Below are 27,240 nucleotides of genomic sequence, written 5' to 3' on the forward strand. Positions count from 1 at the left end.
CGTACATCCCTCCATACATCCCTGTACATTCCTCCATACATCCCTGTACATCCCTCCATACATCCCTGTACATCCCTCCATACATCCCTGTACATTCCTCCATACATCCCTGTACATTCCTCCATACATCCCTGTACATTCCTCCATACATCCCTGTACATTAAGGTGACCATATTTTTAAAATGAAATCCGGGGACATATTTTTTCTCTACTAGTAATGGCAACAATCAGCGACTCTCTGCCCATCACCGCCTGCCTCACAGCCTCTCAAGTCTCACTTTCTGGGCCCTGGCTACTACTGGATGGGGAGCGGAGGAAGATCACTCCGCCAGGGAAGGCAAGGAGATAGGCAGGTGGCTTGCCAGGATTTGAGCCAAGGCAGAAGAACATGCGAGCGGAGCTGAATGGGCATGTGCCCGAAACTGAAGAAATATTCCCTCCGCTCCGACCAGCACATGATCATCAGAAAGGGGCACAGATAATGAAAAAAATACAACCCCCCTATGCTAGTAGGCACGGCGGAGCGCGGGGGTGTAATTCTAATATTTTTATTTTTATTCTGCACTGACTGTCTTTGAAATTGCCCCTGCCCCCTATTAAATCCAATCTGGGGACAAAACCAGGGACAGACTTGCTCCGGGGACAGTGTCCTCAATCAGGGGACTGTCCCCTGAAACTGGGGATGTCTGGTCACCCTACTGTACATCCCTCTGTACATCCCTCCATACATCCCTCCGTACATTCCTGTACATCCCTGTACATCCCATCGTACATCCCTCCATACATTCCTGTACATCCCTCCGTACATCCCTGTACATCCCATTGTACATCCCTCCATACATTCCTGTACATCCCTCCATACATTCCTGTACATCCCTCTATACATCCCTCAGTACATTCCTGTACATCCCTCCATACATCTCTGTACATCCTTCCTTACATTCCTGTACATCGCTTCATACATCCCTGTACATCCCTCCTTACATTCCTGTACATCCCTGTACACCTGTCCATACATTCCTGTACATTCCTCCATACATTCCTGTACATCCCTCCATACATCCCTGTACATCCCTCCATACATCCCTGTACATCCCTCCTTACATTCCTGTACATCCCTGTACATCCCTCCATACATTCCTGTACATCCCTCCGTACATCCCTGTACATCCCATCGTACATCCCTCCATACATTCCTGTACATCCCTCTATACATCCCTCAGTAAATTCCTGTACATCCCTCCATACATCTCTGTACATCCTTCCTTACATTCCTGTACATCGCTCCATACATCCCTGTACATCCCTCCTTACATTCCTGTACATCCCTCCATACATCCCTCCATACATCCCTGTACATCCTTCCTTACATTCCTGTACATCCCTGTACATCCGTCCATACATTCCTGTACATCCCTCCATACATTCCTGTACATCCCTCCATACATCCCTCCATACATCCCTGTACATCCCTCCATACATCCCTGTACATCCCTCCTTACATTCCTGTACATCCCCCCATACATCCCTGTACATCCCTCCTTACATTCCTGTACATCCCTCCACTAAACTGCTGAAGGAATGTGCCGATATCCTGGCACAGCCTATCATGCAGCTTATAAACCAGTCATTCAAAGAGGGCATAGTGCCCTCCCAGCTGAAACAAGGCATAATCAAACCCATCTTAAAGAAACCCACCCTCGACCCCAAAGGTCCAACCCACCGTCGACCCATAACAGGCCTAAACGTCCTCTCCAAGGTAATGGAGAAAGTAGTGGTACAACAGCTGCAACAGCATCTGGATACCTATAATCTACTCGATCCATTGCAATCGGGTTTCCGTCCCGGACACGGGACAGAAACTGCATTACTCAAAATATGGGATGTCTCCTAGTTCTGTTGGACCTAAGTGCAGCTTTCGACACGGTAGACCACAAACTATTACTGACGCGGCTAGCAGAAGTAGCCAGAGTAGCAGAAGGTGATCTATCATGGTTCTCCTCTTTTTTGGAAAACCGATCACAAATAGTGAAACTGGGACCTTTCTCTTCTGAAAAACGCACTGTGTCATGCGGATCCCCCTGTCACCGGTGCTGTTCAACATCTATCCTCGCCCTCTCTTTGAAATCATTAGCCGTCAAAAACGACTTTACCACTCTTATGCAGATGACACACAACTGTATTTTCGCATCTGCAACAAAAAGGATCATCATCTCAGTCTAGAGAAATGCCTCTCTTTGATTGAAAGCTGGATGACAAAGAGTTATCTCAAACTCAACAGTTCCAAAACAGAACTTCTTCTGTTTCACGCCAATCGTAAGAACCAACTTCCAACAACTTGGACATCCCCGCCCATTCTGGGCCAAACAATCCCCCCTAGCGCCAAAGTCAAAAGTCTCTGGGTCATCTTTGACACCTACATGACAACGGACGCACAAATAGGGTCAGTAGTCAGCGGATCTCACCATCTGCTGCGCCTACTACGCAGACTTATTCCTTTTATTCCTAAAGAAGACATAGCAGTCGTGGTGGGAACAATCGTCAACTCCAGACTGGACTATGCCAATGCCCTCTATCTCGGACTCCCAAAGTACCAAATCTCTCGTCTGCAAGTCGTTCAAAACACGGCTGCCAGACTTGTGACTGGGAAAAAACCCTGGGAATCAATCTCACCTTCACTCAGAACCCTTCATTGGTTGCCAGTAAAAGACAGAATTGCTTTTAAAGCACTCTGTCTGACACATAAGTGCATCCATGGGAAGGGCCCCCAATATCTATGCGAAAACATAAAAGCTCACAACCCCAATCGCGTTCTGCGATCCACCAACCAAAATCTGCTCCAGATACCCAAAGCCAGATACAAGTGCAAAGGAGAAAGAAGGTTTGCGTTCCAGGGTCCCAGACTATGGAACGCTTTACCAACCAGCATTCGGTTGGAGGAGAACCACTTGGCCTTCAAAAGAAAGATCAAAACTCATCTCTTTTGATGTCAAAGGAGACAGGAACAACGAGCGCCCAGAGGCGATTTAGTTTGCATGTGCTGCGCAATATAAGTTCTTCACTCACTCGCTCACTCACTCACTCACTCCATACATCCCTCCATACATCCCTCCTTACATCTCTGTACATCCCTCCTTACATTCCTGTACATCCCTCCTTACATTCCTGTACATCCCTCCTTACATTCCTGTACATCCCTGTACATCCCTTCATACATTCCTGTACATCCCTCCATACATCCCTGTACATCCCTCCTTACATTCCTGTACATCCCTGTACATCCCTTCATACATTCCTGTACATCCCTCCATACATCCCTGTACATCCCTCCATACATCCCTGTACCTCCTCTGCTCTATTTCTACAAATAAAAGACTGAACTTGCAATCTCTTGCAGCTGCCAACTAGTTCAGAGGAGATTGCTACAGTACAATAGTAGCTGGCATCTTGCTGCTGGGGAGCTCCAGTCATTCTCAAAAACACAAAATGACAGCAGCACATGCCAGCAGCTACTACAGTAGTCTACCTCAGACCAGGGGCGGACTGACAACTCATGGGGCCCCCGGGCAATAGAAGATTATGGGGCCCCTCTGGCTTACAGATGGCCACCACGCCAGGAGGCAGTGCAGAGGAAGGGCAGCTAAAATCTTGGGATCTTCACATTAAAAGCATGTCAGTTTCGGACATATCAGGGACAGTGTCATGAATATGCATCAAGTCTGTCTGCCTACCTGATCTCCATGTGTTCATTAGAGGCAGATCCTGTTCTGGTTTGCCTTCTTATCACTTCCTCTTCCTGTATGGCTCCACCCTAGTCCATCCCAGGAAGCCTATATTAACCTTTGCTCTACAGGTCTGCAGTGCTGTTCAACAGTGTTCCTATGCTTAGTTCCTGTCTGCAGTGTATTGCTAGTTCCTGTTTGCAGAGTGCTACGATCATCTTCCGTGTACCGTTTTGGCTTGTCCCCGACTTCCCTGTCTGCCTGTGCCCCTGACTATTTGCATGTTCCACGGTTATCCTTGTCTGCCTGTTGCCCTGACCTCGGCCTGTCCATCACCACTGTTTGTCCTGCTGGCTGCTTCCCTCTTCTCCCTGCGGAGTGTGACTTGAGGAATCCCGGGAACGCGACCTGGACCCAGTTGCGGCCAAGACCATCCCTACCATCAAGGGCTCTGGTGAATACAAAACTGGGTCTTAGACTCCGCGCCCTGGGTGATCTTGGGTTACGCTTCCTCCCTGCCAGCAGTAGTCGGCTATAGGGTTCACTTCCCTGTGGTGCATCCCTGACCCCTACAGGGTGCACTTGTCACCTGGCCACAGGTGACCTGACAGTTTGAACAGCCATGAACCCGGCCGACCTGCCGCTTCCTGCAGATGACCCATTACAGGGCGTTGTTCACAGACTCGAGACGCATGAAGCTAATCAGGCTCAGGTGATGCGTTTCCTTCAGGATCTGGCTTCCCGCTTTGATCAGCTTCAGACCTCGTTGGGAGCCCCGAATCTACAACCCCAAGTACAACCAGCGGCAGCGGCTGCGCCCGTCGCACCAGTCGCAGAGTCGCATTCGCTGAAGCTACCACCTCCAGTCCGTTTTTCTGGAGACTCCAAGGCCTGCAGGGGGTTTCTTAGCCAGTGCACCATCCATTTTGAACTACAGCCTCAAAACTTCTTGTCTGATCGGGCAAAGGTAGCCTATATTATTTCCCTCCTTTCCGGTGAAGCTTTAGCCTGGGCTGCCCCTATGTGGGAGAGGAATGATCCGGTAGTTTCCAGCCTGTTTAACTTCCTAAAGCTCTTTCGGAACATCTTTGAAGAGCCGGCTCGGGCCTCTTCAGCAGCCAGTGCTCTGCTACGTCTCCGCCAAGAATCTCGTTCAGTGGGTCAATATGCTCTTCAGTTCCGTATACTCTCAGCTGAATTGAGCTGGAACAATGAGGCCCTGGTCGCTACCTTTTTACATGGCCTCTCTGACCGAGTGAAGGACGAATTAGCGGGAAGAACCATCCCCGTCGGTCTGGACGATGTCATCTCCCTGTGCAATCAGATCGATATTCGTTTTCAGGAGAGGTCCATTGAGAAAAGACACCAGCACTCCCTAGGTCGTAGTCAGTCTGTGCTTCCCTCACTTCGTCCCGTGGACCATCCTCTGCCTGCTGAGGAACCTATGCAGCTGGGCCGGACCAGACTAACACCCGAAGAACGTGCTAGACGCAGAACTCTGGGCTTGTGCCTCTATTGTGGAGGCAAGGGCCATCTTCGTGCCTCCTGCCCGCTTCGCCCGGGAAACGCTCAGGTCTAATACATTTAGAAGGTGGAGTATTGGACCCAGAAACATCACCTTCCCGTCTGCTCCTTCCGGTGTCCCTTCATGTAGGCACTTCTCCCCTATCGATCTCTGCATATCTGGATTCCGGGGCTGCCGTCAACTTTATGGACTGGAGAACTGCTTCTTCTATGAAGCTTACCCTTTCACCCCTCACTACGCCGCTGGTAGTCTCGGCAATTGATGGCACTATTCTCCCAGGGGGTCCTATTCGCTTCCAGACACTACCCATTAGGATGTCGATAGGGATTCTCCACCAGGAGTGGATATCCTTTCTCATCCTACCTAAAGCCTCCACTCCCATTGTATTGGGCCTTCCTTGGCTACAGCTCCACTCTCCCCATGTGGACTGGGCTTCTGGGCAGATTCTGGCTTGGGGTCCTTCATGTTTCTCGTCATGTCTTTCCAAGGTGACTCCTAAGGGGGAACTTCCGGTTGCTACCACATCAGTATCTTCGGATCTTCCCACTGCTTACAGCGATTACCGGGATGTGTTCTGTAAGAAATCAGCCGAGGTGCTTCCTTCCCACAGATCTTTTGACTGTGCCATTGACCTTGTTCCTGGAGCAATTCTGCCCAGGGGTCGCACATACCCTTTGTCCATCCCAGAGACCCAGGCCATGTCTGAGTATGTCGCAGAAAACCTTGACAGAGGTTTCATTCGGAAATAGTCATCGCCTGCAGGAGCAGGGTTCTTTTTTGTTGCCAAGAAGGATGGTACCTTGAGACCCTGTATTGATTATCGAGGATTAAACGCTGTTACTATTAAGAATCGTTACCCCTTACCCTTGATATCTGAATTGTTTGATAGGTTGAGGGGTGCCTCCATTTTCACTAAGTTGGATCTCAGAGGGGCGTACAACCTCATTCGAATGCGAGAAGGTGATGAGTGGAAGACTGCGTTTAACACTCGAGACGGCCATTATGAGTATCTGGTCATGCCTTTCGGGTTATGTAATGCCCCAGCCGTGTTTCAAAACTTTGTCAACGAAATCTTCAGGGACCTGCTGTACCAGTTCGTTGTCATCTATCTGGATGACATTCTAATCTTTTCGGAAAATCTGCGTGTCCACAGGAACCATGTTCGCACTGTACTCCAGCGCCTCAGAGAGAATAATCTCTATGCCAAACTGGAGAAATGCTCCTTTGAATGTTCTGAGGTCCTGTTTCTAGGATGCTTTGTTTCAAGCTTGGGCCTGCGTATGGATCCTGGGAAGGTCTTAGCCATTACCAATTGGCCTCTTCCTGCTAGCCTCAAGGCCACACAGCGCTTTCTTGGTTTCACAAATTATTATAGGCAGTTCATCAGGAATTATTCTTCCATTGCCGCGCCTATTATCGCTTTGACCAAGAAGGGTGCTAATGCCAAAGACTGGCCTCCCGAAGCTGTCTCTGCGTTTTCACGATCTGAAACAGGCCTTCGTCTCTGGACCTCTTTTGAGGAGACCAAACCCTGAGGAGGCATTCTTTATTGAAGTGGACGCTTCTTCAGTGGGAGTGGGAGCGGTGCTTCTTCAACTTTTTGAGAAGAGACGTCAACCATGTGCGTTCTTTTCCAAAAAAAATTCTCAGGCAGAGAGAAATTATGCCATCGGTGACCGGGAACTTCTCGCAATTAAATTGGCGCTAGAAGAGTGGCGTCATCTTTTGGAGGGTTCTCCTCACTCCATAACGATCTTCACCGATCACAAGAATCTACAGTACTTACAGAATGCTAAACGTCTGAATCCCAGACAGGCCAGGTGGAGTCTCTTCTTTTCCCGTTTCAGTTTCACGATTACATACAAACCTGGTTCCTGCAACGGTCGGGCTGATGCGCTTTCTAGATCCTTTGACACCTTGGACGAAGATCTCACTCTTGAACCTGAGCCGATCATTCCAACTTCATGCATTGTTGCCCATTCTACCACCCTGGACTCAAAAATTCCTCCTGGTAAGACCTTTGTCCCCACTGAGCTAAGAGCCAAGATCCTTCGTTGGGGACATGATTCCAAGGTGGCGGGCCATGCTGGTTTCCTCCGGTCCTTCCTACTCATTAGTCGTCACTATTGGTGGCCAAGTCTCCGCTCAGAGGTTAAAGACTATGTCAAGGCTTGTCATGTCTGTGCTCAGTTCAAATCCTCCACACTAGTCGATCGGTTCTCCAAAATGGCACATTTTGTTCCCCTTCCTGGTCTGCCTTCTGCTCCTGCCTTGGTCCCCATTTTTGTTCGAGAGATTTTCCGTCTTCATGGGGTTCCTTCTCATATTGTTTCGGACAGGGGTGTTCAATTTACGTCTCGTTTTTGGAGGGCCTTTTGCAAATCCCTCAATATTGCTTTGGATTTTTCCTCTTCTTACCATCCTCAATCCAATGGGCAGACGGAGAGGGTTAATCAGGAGTTAGAGGTTTTTCTTCGTACCTTAGTCTCCGCTCATCATGGCGATTGGTCCTCTCTACTTCCATGGGCGGAATTTTCCCATAACAATCATGTAAATACCAGTTCGCAGAGAACACCCTTTTTCTCAGTTTATGGAAGACATCCTCAACTTCCACTTCCCATGACCTGTTCTCTGGATATCCCAGCTTTGGCTTCAGCTCAAGAGTCATTCAATTCCATCTGGAGCGACGTCCATGATTCCCTCCGGGCAGCTGCCGACAAATTCAAAGGCTTTGCTGACCGCCGCAGGCGTAAACCGCCTTCTCTTCAACCAGGGGACAAAGTCTGGCTCTCCACCAGAAACATCAAGCTCCGAGTTCCTTCTCTGAAGTTTGCTCCAAGATTCATTGGTCCATACACCATAATGGCTAAGCTGAATCCAGTTTGTTTCAAACTTCAGATTCCCAAAAACCTCAAAATCTCTAACTCCTTCCATGTTTCCCTTCTGAAGCCTTTAGTCCTTAATAGGTTCTCTCGTCCTCTCCCCACCATGGCACCAGTCTCTGAGGAGAATCAGGAATATGAGGTCAGTCAAGTTCTGGATTCCCAACTCTGTAGAGGCGCTCTTCAGTACCTTGTTCATTGGAAAGGCTTTGGTCCTGAGGAGAGGTCTTGGGTTCCTGCATCAGAGGTCTTTGCACCTCGTCTATTGAAGAATTTTCATCTGAAGTTTCCCTCTAAACCCGGACCCAGGCGGGGAAGGGGGAGGCCTCGTAAGAGGGAGGGTACTGTCATGAATATGCATCAAGTCTGTCTGCCTACCTGATCTCCATGTGTTCATTAGAGGCAGATCCTGTTCTGGTTTCCCTTCTTATCACTTCCTCTTCCTGTATGGCTCCACCCTAGTCCATCCCAGGAAGCCTATATTAACCTTTGCTCTACAGGTCTGCAGTGCTGTTCAACAGTGTTCCTATGCTTAGTTCCTGTCTGCAGTGTATTGCTAGTTCCTGTTTGCAGAGTGCTACGATCATCTTCCGGGTACCGTTTTGGCTTGTCCCCGACTTCCCTGTCTGCCTGTGCCCCTGACTATTTGCATGTTCCACGGTTATCCTTGTCTGCCTGTTGCCCTGACCTCGGCCTGTCCATCACCACTGTTTGTCCTGCTGGCTGCTTCCCTCTTCTCCCTGCGGAGTGTGACTTGAGGAATCCCGGGAACGCGACCTGGACCCAGTTGCGGCCAAGACCATCCCTACCATCAAGGGCTCTGGTGAATACAAAACTGGGTCTTAGACTCCGCGCCCTGGGTGATCTTGGGTTACGCTTCCTCCCTGCCAGCAGTAGTCGGCTATAGGGTTCACTTCCCTGTGGTGCATCCCTGACCCCTACAGGGTGCACTTGTCACCTGGCCACAGGTGACCTGACAGACAGATCTAAAAAAAAACACAGATTTTTACATACTGTCCCTGGTTTTACTGAGCCTGGCAACCCTGATGGGGCCCCCTAGTGGCATGGGGCCCTCGGAGTGACTCAATGGTCAGTCCGCCCCTGCCTCAGACAAATGTAGTAGCTACTGGTGTGTGCTGTTGTCTTCTTGTGTTTTTGTGAATGACATGTACTGCTTTCCAGCTGCTTTCATTTACACAACACAAAATGCCAGCTACTACTGTAGTAATAATCTTCTCTAAACTAGCTATTGGCTATGACATATTTTGTGCTTAGTGTTTTAACAGTATCAGAGGAGGAGAGGCAGCAGAATGGAGAGGAGGCTGTGGGAGGCTGCAAAATTAGTGTTTTATTTATACAAACGAAGGGATGCATGGTAAGGAAGGCTGCAGGGGAGGAGAACTGCAGAATTGAGAGGGGGCTGTGGCTTCAGCGCTGCCTACACCTCCCATAATTTGGACTCGTGCCTGGGGAGGGAGCACCGACTGTAATAAAAACATCTTATTTTAAAAACCAAGGCATCAATATTAAAGAGGTTGTAAATTCAGAAGGTTTTTGTCTTGATGCAGATTTTTCTTTCCCTTATTTCTTAATAGTTAAAATAGAACCAGTCATAGCTGGATTGAGTCACTAAGTGAAGTAAAACTGCTGCTCAGGGGCTCACGAGCAAACATAAAAAAAAAATTTACCTTGCCTTATGTTGATGTTAATCAGTAGTTTTTACTGATATGTAAAAAAAATTGAAATAAGCAATACCTTGACTATTTAAAGGGGCCAACTCACCTCTTATGCCGCGTACACACGACCGTTTTTTGGGTTCTAAAAAAATTAAGTTTTTAACCACTTAAGGACCGGACCAATATGCTGCTAAATGACCCAAGGGGTTTTTACAATTCGGCACTGCGTCGCTTTAACAGACAATTGCGCGGTCGTGCGACGTGGCTCCCAAACAAAATTGGCATCCTTTTTTCCCCACAAATAGAGCTTTCTTTTGGTGGTATTTGATCACCTCTGCGGTTTTTATTTTTTGCGCTATAAACAAAAATAGAGCGACAATTTTGAAAAAAATGCAATATTTTTTACTTTTTGCTATAATAAATATCCCCCAAAAACATATATAAAAAAATATTTTTCCTCAGTTTAGGCCGATACGTATTCTTCTACCTATTTTTGTTAAAAAAAATCGCAATAAGCGTTTATCGATTGGTTTGCGCAAAATTTATAGCGTTTACAAAATAGGGGATAGTTTTATTATTATTTTTTTTTTACTACTAATGGCGGCGATCAGCGATTTTTTTCGTGACTGCGACATTATGGCGGACACTTCGGACAATTTTGACACATTTTTGGGACCATAGTCATTTTCACAGCAAAAAATGCATTTAAAGTGCATTGTTTACTGTGAAAATGACAGTTGCAGTTTGTGAGTTAACCACAGGGGGCGCTGTAGGAATTAGGGTTCACCTAGTGTGTGTTTACAACTGTAAGGGGGTGTGGCTGTAGGTCTGATGTCATTGATCGAGTCTCCCTATAAAAGGGATCACTCGATCGATGCAGCCGCCACAGTGAAGCACGGGGAAGCCGTGTTTACATACGGCTCTCCCCGTTCTTCAGCTCCGGGGAGCGATCGCGACGGAGCGGCTATAAACGAATAGCCGCGCCGTCGTCCCGGATCGCTCCCCGCGGGTATCCGACCGCCGCATGTAGCGGGGGGGGTCCCGGTCGGACCCCTGACCCACGTCTAGGCAGGGACGTACAGGTACGCCAATGTGCCTGTACGTGCCATTCTGCCGACGTATATCTACATGCGGCGGTCGGGAAGTGGTTAAGGGTCTAGAAATTTTTTTTTTTTCAACCCGATCATTAAAACGGCCTTGCCTACACACGGTCGTGAAAAAAAAATGCTCTAGCAAAGCGCGGTGACGTACAACATGTACGACGGCACTATAAAGGGGAAGTTCCATTCGGATGATGCCACCCTTGGCTTTTGCTTTTGCTGATTTTGAGTAAAAGACGATTTGCGCTTTTCAGTCTGTTACAGCGGGATGAATGTGCTTACTCCATTACGAACGCTAGTTTTACCAGAACAAGCGCTCCCGTCTCATAACTTACTTCTGAGCATGCGCGTTTTTTTCACGTCGTTAAAGCCCACACACAACCATTTTTTACAACCTTAAAAACGACAACGTTAAAAACGTAAGGAAAAAATAGAGCATGTTCGAAATTTTTAATGCCCATTTTTTAGATCGTGAAAAATGCTCTGGAGCCCACACGCGATCGTTTTTAATGACAGAAAAAAAAATGTTTAGAACCGTGTGTACGCGGCATTAGAACAAATAACACATCTGTCATGCTGAGACAACTAGCTGTACACCTAGTGAAGAACTGTACATTCCTCTGAAACAGAAGTCTTTACTATGTGTTTTATTAACACAGAAAGGGTTTCTAAATTCCTTTCTCTACCGGAACACTAAATTCAAGTTTAATAAAACCAATTCTTTTCAAGTATGTATTCTTAACTAAAAAAAAATATTGCTCTCAGCCTCCTCCAAATTCCATTTTTTTTCAGTGTTGTGATCTGACTTGTTGGTGGGTGACTATGCTCCTTCTTCATGCTTCCACTGTATGTAGGAGCGTATCCACCTTCTCTTGCTTGTTCCCAAAATAGACTAAAGCTTCATACATACGTTTAGATTTCCATCGGACAAATCCGTGGAATTTTGTCTGAAGGGCGTTGGTCGAGAATTTGTTCTGCATACAGACGTCAGAACTTTTTCAGCCAAATTTTTTTCTGCTCTTTAGCGCCACCCTTTGGGAAACTTCTGCTAATATTGTCTTATGGTTAGCATTTGTTCGGAGCATGTGTGTTTGTACTTTGGATTTTAGTCGGACGGACTTGTGTACACGCGATTGGATAATCCGAGGGAACACATTTGTTGTGGGACAGTTTGAGAGCATGGCTATTTAACATTTGTTGTCAAAAATTCCGACAACTATTGTCTGAAGGAGCATACAGACGGTCGGATTATCCGACAAAACACGTCCATCACACAATTGTTGTCGGAATATCCGATCGTGTGTACGGGCCTTTAGGAACTATGAACTATGGGATGTGTAGTGTGCAGCGCTCAGTAGCAAAACTAATGTGCATTTCTTGTTTCAAAAAAAAGGAAGTGAGGGGCAAAAGTTGGTTTGCTGCTCACAGAGGACATTACAAGGAGGCACAAAACACAGTATGAAATTATTTCATGAAAAATAGATTACAGGGCCATTAAGTAGTGAATATGTATGAATTATTTTTTGGAGAATAAGGATATCTTTAGTGTCACTTTAACATGCTTGGTTCTGCTCAAACATCTAGATACATTTTAGGTCATTTGTTTTAGCATTTTGCTATGAGCGTGTTTAAAAAAAATCCATTCCTTCCTTCCTACGCACAAAATGTAAAAATACATTATATGTGTCAGTGATGGAAAGCTGTCATGACTGATATATAATACTTTGCTGCACATATACATCAAGCTGTGTTTATGTAGCATATGTATCTGACATAATATAGTTTTATTTCAGGAACCGTACGTGTGAAGGACCTACTTTTACACTCCATGTTCTTGAAGAGTTCCTGCATTTCTTCATCTCTGGATTCAGACTTAACCCCACATACATATATACTGCATATGCCATGATTGGACAGCACAGAGAGGTGGGCGATGGTAAAGTCTGAATAAGGGTTGGCCACAATGATATCACTGTCCATGTTGTGCAAAGCTTTCACAGTATGTGCTGCAACACTGTGTGACTTGTCCTATAGAGAAAACACAAATATGGAAAATATAGTTATAGAAGATACATCCTAACTTTCTTAGGGTCTGTAGATTGCAGATAATGGAATTTTCCTTCAGCACTATGTCCACCTGAGTGAATATTTGTACTCATAGTGCTACATGGCTCAGGGTACAAATACAGTCATGGCCGAAATTGTTGGCACCCCAGAAATTCTTCCAGAAAATCAAGTATTTCTCACAAAAAATGATTGCAGTAACACGTTTTGCTATACACATGATTATTTCCTTTGTGTGTATTGGAACAAAACAAAAAAAGGGATGAAAAAAAGCAAATTGGACATAATGTACCAACCACCATCCGACTGGAGTCGGACCACTTGGCAGATTAAAACCCATCTCTTCTGAGGTCAAGGGGTTCCTTACCCATGAAATGGATACAGCACCCAGAGGCGATTCAGTTCGCATGTGTTGCGCTTTACAAGTCTCTCTCTCTCTCTCTCTCTCTCACAAAACTCCAAAAATGGGCTGGTCAAAATTCTTGGCACCCTTAACTTAATATTTGGTTGCACACCCTTTGGAAAAAATAACTGAAATCAGTCGCTTCCTAAAACCATCAATAAGCTTCCTCTCTCCCGGGAATTTTGGACCACTCTTCCTTTGCAAACTGCTCCAGGTCTCTCTTATTAGAAGGGAGCCTTTTCCCAACAGCAATTTTAAGATATATCCACAGTTGTTCAATGGGATTTAGATCTGGACTCATTGCTGGCCACTTTAGAACTCTCCAGCGCTTTGTTGCCATCCATTTCTGGGTGCTTTTTGATGTATGTTTGGGGTCATTGTCCTGCTGGAAGACCCAAGATCTCATACGCAAACCTAGCTTTCTGACACTGGGCTCTACAGTGCGACCCAAAATCCTTTGGTAATCCTCAGATTTCATGATGCCTTGCACACATTCAAGGCACCTAGTGCCAGAGGCAGCAAAGCAACCCCAAAACATCATTGAACCTCCACCATATTTCACTGTAGGAACTGTGTTCTTTTCATTGTAGGCCTCATTCCTTTTTCGGTAAACAGTAGAATGATGTGCTTTACCAAAAAGCTCAATCTTGGTATCATCTGTCAACAAGATGTTTTCCCAGAAGGATTTTGGCTTACTCAAGTACATTTTGGCAAACTGTAGTCTTGCTTTTTTATGTCTCTGTGTTAGCAGTGGGGTGCTCCTGGGTCTCCTGCCATAGCGTTTCATGTCAACGGATAGTTCGCACTGACACTGATGCTCCCTGAGCCTGCAGGACAGCTTAACAATTCTTTGGAACTTTTTTGGGGCTGCTTATCCACCATCAAGACTATCCTGCGTTGCAACCTTTCATAAATTTTTCTCTTCCATCCATGCCCAGAGAGATTAGTTACAGTGCCATGGGTTGCAAACTTCTTGACAATGTTGCGCACTATGGACAAAGGCAAATCTAGATCTCTGGAGATTAACTTGTAACCTTGAGATTATTTTTCCACAATTTTGGTTCTCAAGTTCTCAGACAGTTCTCTTCTTCTCTTTCTGTTGTCCATGCTTAGTGTGGCACACACAGACACACAATGTAAAGACTAAGTGAACTTCTCTCCTTTTTATCTGCTTTCAGGTGTGATTTTTATATTGCCCACACCTGTTACTTGCCCCAGGTGAGTTTAAAGGAGCATCACATGCTTGAAACAATCTTATTTATCCACAATTTTCAAATTGTGCCAAGAATTTTGACCAGCCCATTTTTGGAGTTGCGTGTGACGTTATGTCTAATTTGCTTTTTTTCCTCCTTTTTTTGTTTTGTTCCAATACACACAAAGGGAATACACATGTGCATAGCAAAACATGTGTTACTGCAATAATTTTCTGTGAGAAATACTTGATTTTCTGGAAACATTTCTGGGGTGCCAACAATTTAGGCCATGACTGTATGTTTTCTGAGTAGGCAGCAGTTATCTCTTGAAAAGACAAGTGTCAATACTCCCTGAACCTTCTATCAGAACTGAGTATACCTTTCATTTTATAAGTAGCATTTAGACAGGATTCATGCAACATGCAATGTGTTTAGTGTGTAGACAAGCTTTAAACACAATTGAGTTAATGTGTGTTGACATCCATTTTTTTTACTTGGAGCTCTTTCCCCAGCAGAAGTCATAATGCTTTATTTTGTTTTCTTTAAAAAGGAACTAAAGTTAAAGTGTTGTACTAAACCCAGGAGCCTGCATTCACTATATATGGTCTCCCACAGTACACAGAACATGGAAATGCAACTATTTTAGTAAATATAAACTGCTAAATACCTTTTCTCATCTGCAATATATAGCAGTCTTATTGACTTCTATCAGTGTCTGTTTAAAGCTTGTAGGAGGAGTTTTTATTCTCCTCTGACTGTCCTATGAGGCTACAGGACTACTGACCCTCTGTCTGGACAGTGCTGATTGACCCTGTGCTGATCACACGCCCTCACCCAAGAAAGAAAAAACTCTCTAGCAATGCACATCAAACTGAACATGTGCAGAGTGACTACAAAAGCTCTGTCTTATCAGGAGATGGATTGAGGACAGTGGAAAAAGTTGAGGATCAGAGAAGACAGGATCAAACAGCCTTTTTACACATTGCGGAGGATTAACACCTTATGCTTTAATGCATATATACACTGATTTTACTGTTGTGGGTTTAGTAACACTTTAAAGTGGTTCTAAAGTCAAAAGTTGTTTTATCATTCTATGCATTAAGATAAAAAACTTTAATACTTACCTGAGCCCCATCTCGATTCATCAATGTTGCACGAGAGTCTCGGCTGTCTGGGACTCTCGCACCTCATTGGCTGAGACAGCATCGGTGTGGGGAGCCAATGAGGAGAGAGAGGGGGCGAGCCAAGCCGTGGGTGCGTGACTGAATGGACACACAGAGCAGCGACTTGGCTCGGGTGCCCGCCAACAACTGTACCCGCAACAGGAATGCTGCACACCAAGGTTTGATTCTTCCTTCATTAAAATAGCCAGCAGGAACAGGTTTTATTCTGACATGTTTTGCACTAGGCACAGTGCTTTGTCATAGCATTATTGAGAAAGCACTGTGCCTAGCTCAAAGCATGTCAGAAAAGAAACTGTTGCTGCTGGCTATTTTAATAAAGGAAAAATATTATTTGCATCTCACAGGGCAGTATTCCTGTTGCTGGTACAATTGATTGCAAAAAACACACAGAAGGGCACAAACACCTTGTGCATTACCATATACTAAGTTTATTTCGATACGCAAGACAAATGGATACTCACAGACAGATAGTTTCAAAAATCATATATCACAATTGCTTCAGCCAGACGCGATGTGTCCATCAAAGGACCAAACCTGATTGGATGGCTGATGCGTTTCGTGGGACAAATCCCCTTCCTCAGAGCCCCCTCCCCCCGCCTGCCCCCTCCCCCCCTTTGGAGGACGAGGTCCCTGACTACTTAAATGCTCACTGAGGATTACTTTCGATTAGCTCTAAAGGAAGGGAATCTGCCCCCCCCCCCGAAACACATCAGCCATCCAATCAGGTTTGGTCCCATGATGGGCACATCATGTCTGGCTGAAGCAATTGTGATATATGCTTTTTGAATCTTTCTGTGAGTATCCATTTGTCCAAATAGACTTGTCTATGGTAATACACACGTTGTTTGCGCCCTCCTGTGTGCTTTTTGAAGTTTGTTGAAGACTGCCCAGTCTGGGGAGGGCTGCAGCCTAAAGAGGCATTGCACATTGAAGTACTCCATGACATGGCAAAACTGGGCTGTATGCAGAGCACACCACCATTTTGCCCTGTGCTATGAAGCACAGAATCCGTCTTAATGAAATAACCCATAATTAAGCTAAATAGATTCACTCACCATTCATTCTCTGCCCATCCATACAAGTCAAGAGACCTCACACCAGCTTGTTCTCAAGTCACCGTCATCACCATCATTGCCTTTCATGGCTCAGCACAGCTCATTTTATTTACCCAAACAGGAAGTGCTCACTGCACCAGTTAATCACCTCCCCATGGGAGTGGTCATCACAGGATGTCCCCTTGACACAGCAAACACCATATAAGGACATTCCTTCTGACAGGAAGTCCCATAGAATACATGAATAGAATATAATACAATGAATACAATACAATGAATACAAATACATACAATGCTGGCTAAAGTCTTATGGGCGTGTCTGAGTCAGGGAGTGCCCCCTGCCTCTAGAACCGATCATAAGCTCTTCTATTAATCGCTGATAGAATCCTGAATCTGCACCATTCCATAGAATAATGCATATCCAGATTATACCCTTAATAAAGTGGAATGGAGGCTATCTACAGGCGTACGCTACGAATCCCAAGCCATGCTGATCAGACAAGACCCAGATAAGAACGCACATCTGTACATAACCACTCATGTGCTTGCGGATCGAGCGCACCCCCTCCTCAACGATCGTCTGTGCTAAATGCACAGAGGGCCCCTCGTTGGCGGACATATGCCCACGCTGCAAACATCACACTCCAACCTCAAGACATTTTCTACTACCAGACGAGATTCAACCAGCCTCAGACTGCCCCAGTCAGTTCTATTTAGAGAGGGCTGCGGAAGTACTAAGACTGGGTGCCATTATGACAATACATATTAAATACATCTTCAAATTTCCACCACATCCAAAAGCAAAAAAAAAAACTGGATTTAGCATTGGAGTGTTTTTTTTTTTTTTTTGAGAATTTCTGGTACAATTGATGCTCAATTATTACTCATCTCAAATCAATGCAGCAAATTTGAGTGAAGTGGGCCTAATGGAAATGTTGAGCAATGCCACCCAATAGACATGATGCGAATGGGCCCTGAAGGTGTATGCAGTGAGCTTTAAAACTTGTGTTCTCGAGGGAAATCTATAATTCTGGAGGCCCTCATACCCAAAGCTATAAGTGTGTGCAGGCCCTAAAAAGGCCCACAGTGTTGCAGAAAACATTTAAGTGTATAAGCCCTTGACAGACAGACATAAAGACAGATGAAGAAGAAAGGCAGATAATGTCTTGCCATTTTGCTTGTTTATTATGTGATGTAACCATTGAAGCATTAAATGGTTAAAGAACCAGAAGAAACGCAAATAACTTCAGATAATTCTACACAATAATAACCCCCCCTTCCCCCAGCACATCTCTGTAGGAGGCTGAGGAACCAACAGTATCCCACCAAACGTAGACAATACGGCAGGTGGGAGGAAACAGGTCTATTAATAATAAAACCAAACTAGTGAAGAATCAGATACATCTGTTATGTATGACCATTAATCATACTCAGTCTGATGAACATACATCTTTTCCCTTTATGGAAACAAGGTTTACTAATACTATTTACTCAGTCTACAATATAATAATATTGGCAATCCAATAGGATTATGAATCTGTCAACTGTTTTAAATATACAGTATGTTTCCATAATCTTCAATAACAACTAAAGTGTATCTAAAGTCAAAACTTTTTCTTAAGCCCTGTACACACGATCGGTTTGTTTGATGAAAACGGATCGATGGACCGTTTTCATTGGACAAACCGATCGTGTGTGGGCCCCATCGGTTAAAAAAATTAGAACATGTTTTAAAAATTTCCTATTGATAAAAAAACGATAGAAAAAAAACGATCGTCTGTGTGGAACTCCATCGGAGAAAAATCCACACATTGCTCAGAATCAAGTCGACGCATGCTCGGAAGCATTGAACTTCATTTTTCACAGCACGTCGTAGTGTTTTACTTCACCGCGTTTGGACACGGTCGGATTTTTGACTGATGATGTGTAGGCAAGACTGATGAAAGTCAGCTTCATCGGATATTTGATGAAAAAATCCATCGGATTAGATTCCATCCGATCGTGTGTACAGGGCTTAAAGCGGAGGTTCTGCGTTTTTTTTAAAAATCTGCAATGCTTTGTAATATATATAGCACGGTACTACTCACTTGCTAGCCGCTCGTCCATCCGTCTGTTCCGTTTTTGTCCAAAAGAAGAAGTTATAAAAAATCGTCCTGGGCTTTTCCATCTTGCTTGTGGGCATTGTGAAACCCACAAGCAAACACTTCCTGGATTCCTCGTCACATGACATGCTTTGCGAGTCATGTGAACCGCTTCCCACGTCACGTGACACTCGAGCTAGGGCGAGAATACACGCCTAGCTATTTCGGATAGTCTCCTGTGAGTGTTGAAACGTCACTCCCAGGAGACCTTGCGCCCATTACGCCTCGAGTCGTCGGGGAAAGGAGCGACACACCCACTCCCCACAGGGAAGAAGACCCGGAAGTTAGGCTGAATACAGGTAAGGGTACAGATCTTGAAAAAAATTACAACGCTACAGGCATTTATTAAGGCTGCAGAAATGATAGATAGAAAGTTCAGTTTGAGGGTGAACCTCCGCTTTAAAGGAGTTGTAAATGTTTTTGCTGAAATGACTGTTTACAGGGTATAGAGACATAATAGTTAACTGATTCCTTTTAAAAACGATTAAAAATAGATAAAAATCAATTATATAATGTACCTGTAGTTTCTAGTTTAGTTTTTGCATGTTGTTTCCTGCCTCTCTGCTGTACAGAGCCACAGAGCCAATACAGGGCAGTGATGGTTTGGAAAACGAAACTGATTGGTGCTGAGGGGTTTTAGACACACAGTAATCACACCTCCTTGATTAGTGACCACAGAGAGAAAGCTCCCAGCACTGTGGTTATCAGGAAACAGACAACCAGGAAGTGTGGAGATCAGAGAAGAATTACAGCAACTTGAAAGCAAAAACGAACAATGAGGACATGAAAACAGCACTGCATTAAGGTAAAGGAAGCTATTAAGATAAAAACAAAAATTCCTTTACAAACCCTTTAAGTGTTAGATACAGTAGAAAATGATTTGAACTCCAGTCCAGTTTTTATCACCTAGTGAATGGGCCAAGCATAACACTTCTTCACTACTACAGTATCGGTCACCTTCCATGTCACCAGTTTCCTGGCTGGATGGTTGCTTTAGCAATTGACACAAACACGATAGTCTTTAGCAATAGCAATATAGGGCCAGATTCAGAAAGAACTGCGGCGGCGTAACGTAACGTCTTTAAGTTACACCGCCGCAAGTTTTCAGCGCAAGTGCCTGATTCACCAAGCACTTGCGTGTAAACTTACGGCGGTGTAACGTAAAGCCGGCCGGCGCAAGCCCGCCTAATTCAAATGGGGTGTGTACCATTTAAATTAGGCGCGCTCCCGCGCCGGACGTTGTGCGCATGCTCCGCTCGCAATTTTCCCGCCGTGCTTTGCGCGAAATTACGGCGCCCCGACGTGTTTTTTGAACGGCGACGTGCGTAACGTAATTTCGGATTCCCGGACGTCTGACGCAAAAGAAACAAAAATTCAACGCGGGAACGACGGCCATACTTTAACATGGAGGAGTAATTTTACCCCATGTAAATAGCACTCTTAACTTTACGACGTGAAAAACCGACGTAAGAGATTGCGACGAACGCGCGTACCTTCGTGGATCGCCGTAAAAGCTAATTTGCATACCCGATGCTGGAAAACGACGCAAACTCCACCCAGCGGCGGCCGAAGTATTGCATCCTAAGATCCGACGGTGTAAGTCAATTACACCTGTCGGATCTTAGGGCTATCTATGCGTAACCTGATTCTATGAATCAGCCGCATAGATACTCTCAGAGATACGACGGTGTATCTCTTCTGTGAATCTGGCCCATAGTCTCTTTACGACAGCTTTTCTGCTCGTTAGACCCATGTAATGTATCTTCTCTAACCAGACAAGGTAATTTAGATGAACAACAAAGATCTTTTACTGAAGTAGTTAAATGACACTGTGAAGGACTTTTTACCTATATGCTTCAGGTTAATCCTCCCTGCTTGTTTAAGGCTGTTAATTGTATTTACCCTTCTGCAGCCAGTCCTGTTTCAAATGTTAATTGTTCTAGCCCTGTGTTTACTGGTTACTGTGATTAGATAAGTGGCTCATGTTAATTATGCTGATTGCTTCATTGTGGTAATTATCTCTCTATATGTGGTGCCGAACCGGCTAGATACTGAGTAGTTCAAAGAAATATCTTTATTTCAAAGGAGCTGTATTGAAGACCCCCCACTGTGTAAGAGGGGGCGGAGATTTGTCATTGTAACAGTTTTGGAAATGACAAATAAGCTGTGTGTTATAACATTAAACTCAGTCTTGGTTCCAGCATCCAGTCTTGACTCATGTGTGGGGGATCCTGTGATGTTCTTGTATGGAGAGGAGGGAATGCTTGACGGGGATATCATACCGATACCGTCACAATTGGTTGGTAGCAGTGGGATTTTCCCTTCTACTCTCCTTTACACCCGGGATTCCAAGCAGACACTGGAAGAACTACTGGAAGTTCGTGGAAGGATTGCTAGCAACAAAACCGAACGGGTCATCATAGCAGAATCAATGGAGATAGACCAGGAGGACGGGATTGCAGCAACGCCAGCAGTACAAGAGATGGAGACACCAGTGATTCAGGAGGAGGAATCGCCAGCCAACAAGCTAATGAGAGAGAAGCTAGCGTGGTTCGGCCCGAACCCAACGCCGGATGTGGTGCTGAAAGTGATGGACCTGTTAGCGAAGGAGGATAAACAAATAAGAGACGCAGAGCTACAGAAGGATAAACAAATAAGGGACGCAGAGCTACAGAAGGATAAACAAATAAGAGACGCAGAGCTACAGTTAAAACTGGCAGCAGTCCAACAAGCAGCCGCACCTTCTCCGAACAGTGAGTACAGCACAGCAGACACAAGGAAGATTCCGTTTAGCGCTTTTAAAGCTTTTGATGAAAAGGACTGTGAAATTGATAACTACCTGGCGGATTTTGAGCGACAATGTAACCTGCACCGAATAGCTAGAAGAGAGTGGGTTGCAATATTGTCAGGCAAACTGTCAGGCAAAGCTTCTGATGCTTTCCGGACCGTGCCAGATCAGGATATCCATAGCTACGCCCGGGTTAAAGAAGTGCTCCTAGCTCGTTATGCAGTAACCCCAGAGTCCCACCGACAGAAGTTCAGGGACTCACGCAAAACCACAAAAGACTCTTACGCGGAGTGGGCATGCCAGTTGTCCCTGTCGGCCTCTAACTGGGTTAACAGCAGCCAGGCCGCCACCGCAGAGGACATTTTGCAACTAATGCTCCTGGAGCAATTTTACAATCACATCCAGACGGATGTCAAAGATTGGGTGAGAGATCGCAGGCCCATGACTCTACCAGAGGCCGCGAAGTTGGCGGATGAATATGCGGATACTCGCAAGACGAACCAGGTCACACCACGGGTACAACCTCCACGACCAACTGCGCCCTCACACCCACCAGCCGCTAGATACCAACCTCCTAACAGACCGGTGACATCTAGCCCTCGCTACCCACGCCAGGAGGACAACGAACAACGCTGCTTCCGGTGCAAACAGCTGGGTCACTTCAAGCAGAATTGCCCCATGAACGACAACACCAGGTCAAATTGGTCTCAACCTGGGTACCGCCCACCAGCAGCAGCCCATTGTGTAGACTCGGCTTGGGATCTCCAGGAGCTGGGTCCGGAAGAACCATCGGACACCGTTTACGAAGTCCTCACGGTACAATCGGGTATTACGGACAACAGGGAACACCATTGTCAGCTGGTCATGGGCGACAGCCATGAGACGGAGGGGCCCTGGAGGGAGCTGGGCAGAAAGAGGCACCGCCAGCTACCCCCCAAGAAGAAGAGGTCCTGGAAGTCATATAACCAGCGGACCTGGGAGGAGAAGAAGCGACTGGAGGAGATGGAATCGCAGCGGGCGCCCCAGATGAGGGCCAAGATGTTCGCCAAGGGCCCACCGGTGGCCCCTTACACCACCACCCAGTTCCTGATGATGAAGGACCACGTGGAGAGCCTGCAGGACATGAGCAAGCAGGAGCTGATCCGTGAGTACATAGAGCTGGAGGAGTGCATAAGCCGCATGGAGGAGGAGAACAACCACCTGAGGTCACAGCGGGCTGACCCCCCCAGGCTCCATGAACTGGAGATGGAGCTGGAGAAGCTCAAAGAGGAGAACCGGCGGCTGCGGAGGGAGCAGGGGGTGGCTGACCTTATGGGGCTCTGAGTCCCCTCCCCCCCCCCGGACTCTGAGCACCAGTGCTACAGCATTTCAACAAATATAACTTTTTCTTTTTATGAATCTCCTGTGACTGTCACTTCATAACCTGCCCCTCCCATAGCGGGACACCTAGAGGGCGGCGCACAGACCCATTCGCCGTCTTCACACTGACTTCTGGTGACTTTGCAGATCGCACAAAGACTTGGGGACTGACCGGCGTGTGATCTGACGACCCGGTGGCATACCTGAGTCTGAAGCAGTTGCCAAGGGAGGTCAGTCATGCCAAACGGAGTTAACCTCGGACTAAAAGCTCTGAACCCGTCAACCCTACTGGACCAGGGAAGGTCCAACCGGGTTTTCCGGAGCAGGGAGAAAAAGGGGGGCCACTGTGAAGGACTTTTTACCTATATGCTTCAGGTTAATCCTCCCTGCTTGTTTAAGGCTGTTAATTGTATTTACCCTTCTGCAGCCAGTCCTGTTTCAAATGTTAATTGTTCTAGCCCTGTGTTTACTGGTTACTGTGATTAGATAAGTGGCTCATGTTAATTATGCTGATTGCTTCATTGTGGTAATTATCTCTCTATATGCGGTGCCGAACCGGCTAGATACTGAGTAGTTCAAAGAAATATCTTTATTTCAAAGGAGCTGTATTGAAGACCCCCCACTGTGTAAGAGGGGGGCGGAGATTTGTCATTGTAACAGTTTTGGAAATGACATATAAGCTGTGTGTTATAACATTAAACTCAGTCTTGGTTCCAGCATCCAGTCTTGACTCATGTGTGGGGGATCCTGTGATGTTCTTGTATGGAGAGGAGGGAATGCTTGACGGGGATATCATACCGATACCGTCACAGACACATTTGAGCAGTGTTTGATAACATCTCCATCACATTCCTCATTCCTCACACAGATATCCAAGTGCCTTTGAATAGTGCCCTCTGAGGTAGTCATACCTTGTTTAGGTAGTACAGTCCATTACAGAGGCTTTTTCAGTGCAAGAGTCCATAACTGGCAATAATCTGTCTTGAGATATCAATAGTCAACAAAAGGCACTATATCCGAGGCTGGCAGCAAAGGTCCAAGTAAGTTCCATACCCCAGTGGGAACCCCAACTGGGCTCCCCCTAAGGGGTAGTACAATCAGACAGAGCCTACATACCAGCAATACACAGCTACCACCAGCCTCTCCTCTCCACCGAGCTGGGACATAAATCTATTTCACTGACAGGGGATCTTATAATTGAGAACCCTGAACAGGAGACTGTATAGTTCAGGCAATATATTCTTATTTCTGATAGTAACAATTGTCTGACGTGAACACCAGGTATTAGACCAGTGCCTCAGGGACCTTCCAGCTACAAGCCTCTTGCCAAAGGCAGCATCGGGTTTATGAATAAAATTGGATCCAGCAATGTGGTCTCCATATCCCCGGGTACTACTACATGACTCAGAAGCCTTTTCGACTTGCCTAGGTATACATCTAGTGGGTCCATATCTGCAGGTGAGTGGGCACCCTGGTGGCAGCTTGCATGGGGACTTGCAGTGATCTATTTGCATGTATAATGGAGGACTTTTGCATGGAATTTCTTTGAGGAATTATCTTCACTGCCCACACTGGGAACATACTTGAATTTACTTTCTGGACTTTTTCTTTTTTTCTGTTGATGTTTTTTCACAGATTTTATGAAGCATCTAGATAAAAAGCACTAGAAAGCACTTTATGTATGCACATATTGCACAATTGGATTAGTTTTTGTACTTATTGTAATTGCATATGCACATGCACAACTAGCACTTTAATTATATATTCATGGTAGGGTAGTGCAGCCTTTATACTTAGCTCATTGTGTTATGGTTTTCACAAGCCATTCAGCTGCAGCAACCCAGTTTTCTTTTCTTTGTTAGTTGTGATTTGGTTTTAGGTATTGACACATTGCACAAGTGATCAATTAAATTACATTTAAAAGTTACATTTGGCAGACTTTCCCCTAACTTCTCTCTAGGGCAGGGGTCTCCAAACTTTTCAAACGAAGGGCCAGTTTATTGTCTTTCAGACTTTAGAAGGGCCAGACTTTGGCCAGCGGGGGCAGAAAATGTCCTGGGCCGAGCATCAGTGAGAATAAATATGGCCTCAGGGTTGGTGGTCAGGAGGATTCGGGCCGGATAAAGGCTAGCAAAGGGCCGCATCTGGTCCTCGGGCTGCAGTTTGGAGACCCCTGCTCTAGGGCAGGGGTCTCCAAACTTTTCAAACAAAGGGCCAGTTTATTGTTCTTCAGCCTTTAGGAGGGCCGGATTGTGGCCAGCGGGGGGCAGCAAAAGCCCCGGGCCCAGCATTAGTGAGAATAAATATGGCCTCATAGTTTGTGATCAGTAGGATAAGGAGTAGTGCACCTATTAGTAGGAGTAATTGTATCTCATCATTGGTATCAGTGGAAGAAAAAGTGCCCCCTTGTTGGAGTCAGTGGGACGAATAGTGCCTCATATCAGTGGGAGGAATAAAGCCCTGAGGGCCGGATAAAGGCTAGCAAAGGGCCGCATCTGGCCCTCGGGCCACAGTTTGGAGACCCCTGCTCTAGGGCATAGGGACAGAATTATTATTATTTTTTTATTTTTTTTACTAGTAATGGCGGCAACGGCGACATTATGGCGGACACATCGGACACTTTTGACACATTTTTGGCACCATTCACATTTATACAGCGATCAGTGCTATAAATATGCACTAATTACTGTATACATTTGACTGGCATTGAAGGGGTTAACACTAGGGGGGTGAGGAAGGGGTTAAATGTGTTGTATAATAAATGCCTGCCCATATCAGCTACACAGACAGTCTTCAGGAATGTGGCATTACACCCACGATCCACTGATTGTGGGTGCAATGCTTTACAGGCTCCTAACGAAAAAAAATGTAATGCAAATTTTTTACCTGCAAAAAAAAATGTGCATTTATAATTTTTTTGTAAAGGTAAACTTACCCTTTAAAATGCAGTTCTTGAACTCCAGGCAAGTGACATTGCTCTGGCAGAGAAGATGTCATCGGTCTACTGCAGGTAGAAGGAAGCATTGTAACTTCATAATGAGTCTCAATAAGAGATGTGTCGGGCACTTGTGAATTTATGAGATGGTGGGGGCATGCAATAGGCAGTTGGTTTGTATGTCAGGAAAAGGGACCTATTATTACATTACTGTATTTGTCATGTGCCTGAGTTTAGAAGGAGCAAAGAACACAGGTTGAGAGGTCAAAAACAAATTGTTTCCAGTGCTCACTACTTTTTCCAATGTTTTATCAGATTGGGGCACCTACAAAATCAGGCCTCCTGGGTCCCAGCCACACTTAGTGCTACAAGGATTGTCTCTACTTGATCCTAAATTGTTTAAATACTTTTGCTGTGTACACACAATCGGACATTCCGACAACAAAATTGTGGCTTTTTTTCCGGCGGATGTTGGCTCAAACTTGTCTTGCATACACCCGGTCACACAAATGTTGTCGGAAATTGCGAACTACAAGAACGCACTGATGTACAACACGTACGGCGAGCTGAGAAAAATGAAGTTCAATAACCAGTGCGGCTCTTCTGCTTGATTCCGAGCACGCGTGGAATTTTGTGTGTCGGAATTGTGTACACACACTCGGATTTTCCGACAACAAGTGGAACATTTGTTGTCGGAAATTCCGACTGTGTGTACGTGGCATAAGTCCATTTTTTTTCTTTTTTAGGCGTCTGCAGAGCAATGTCAGACTCCTGCAGACACTGGCTTGAGCTCTCTGCCCGTACCTCAGTATAGGCATACAGTTCCAGAGAGCAGTGTGAATGAACTACAAGCATGCTGATAAGCGTGCCTGCAGTTCATTCAAACTAGAAGTGCATCTGCCACGATGGCAGACAGGGCTTGTAGTTTTTTCATTCACAGATTCGGTGCCACGCTGATTTTACATTGTTACAGTGGGAGCAAAAAGAAGAACCAGTGGGGCATTTGGGTGTAAGTAGGGGGTGCTACCTAGTAACATGTTACATGTTACACTTTAAATACCAAAGGTGAACTTATCCTTTAATTATAATAAATACAGTTTCCAGAAAAACACTATGGGCTGGATTCAAGAAGCAATTGCGCCTGTGTAACCATAGTTACACAGCGCAATTGCTTACTTGCCCCGGGGTAACGAATGCTCCTGATTCAGGAACC

General features: G+C 45.6%; 1 protein-coding gene across 2 annotated transcripts in view; it reads right to left on the minus strand.

The window, feature by feature from the left end:
* Nucleotides 1-27,240, minus strand: part of NSUN7 (NOP2/Sun RNA methyltransferase family member 7) — a 159,811-nt gene that overhangs the window by 17,165 nt on the left and 115,406 nt on the right. For both annotated transcript variants that reach the window (XM_040335065.1, XM_040335067.1), the window contains exon 7: nt 12,723-12,933. In XM_040335065.1, coding sequence (XP_040190999.1) covers nt 12,723-12,933 — 211 coding nt within the window. The remainder of the gene's footprint in view (nt 1-12,722; nt 12,934-27,240) is intronic.

The sequence above is a fragment of the Rana temporaria genome, chromosome 1, assembly GCF_905171775.1.
Source record: "Rana temporaria chromosome 1, aRanTem1.1, whole genome shotgun sequence".
NCBI classification, from domain to species: Eukaryota; Metazoa; Chordata; class Amphibia; order Anura; family Ranidae; genus Rana; species Rana temporaria.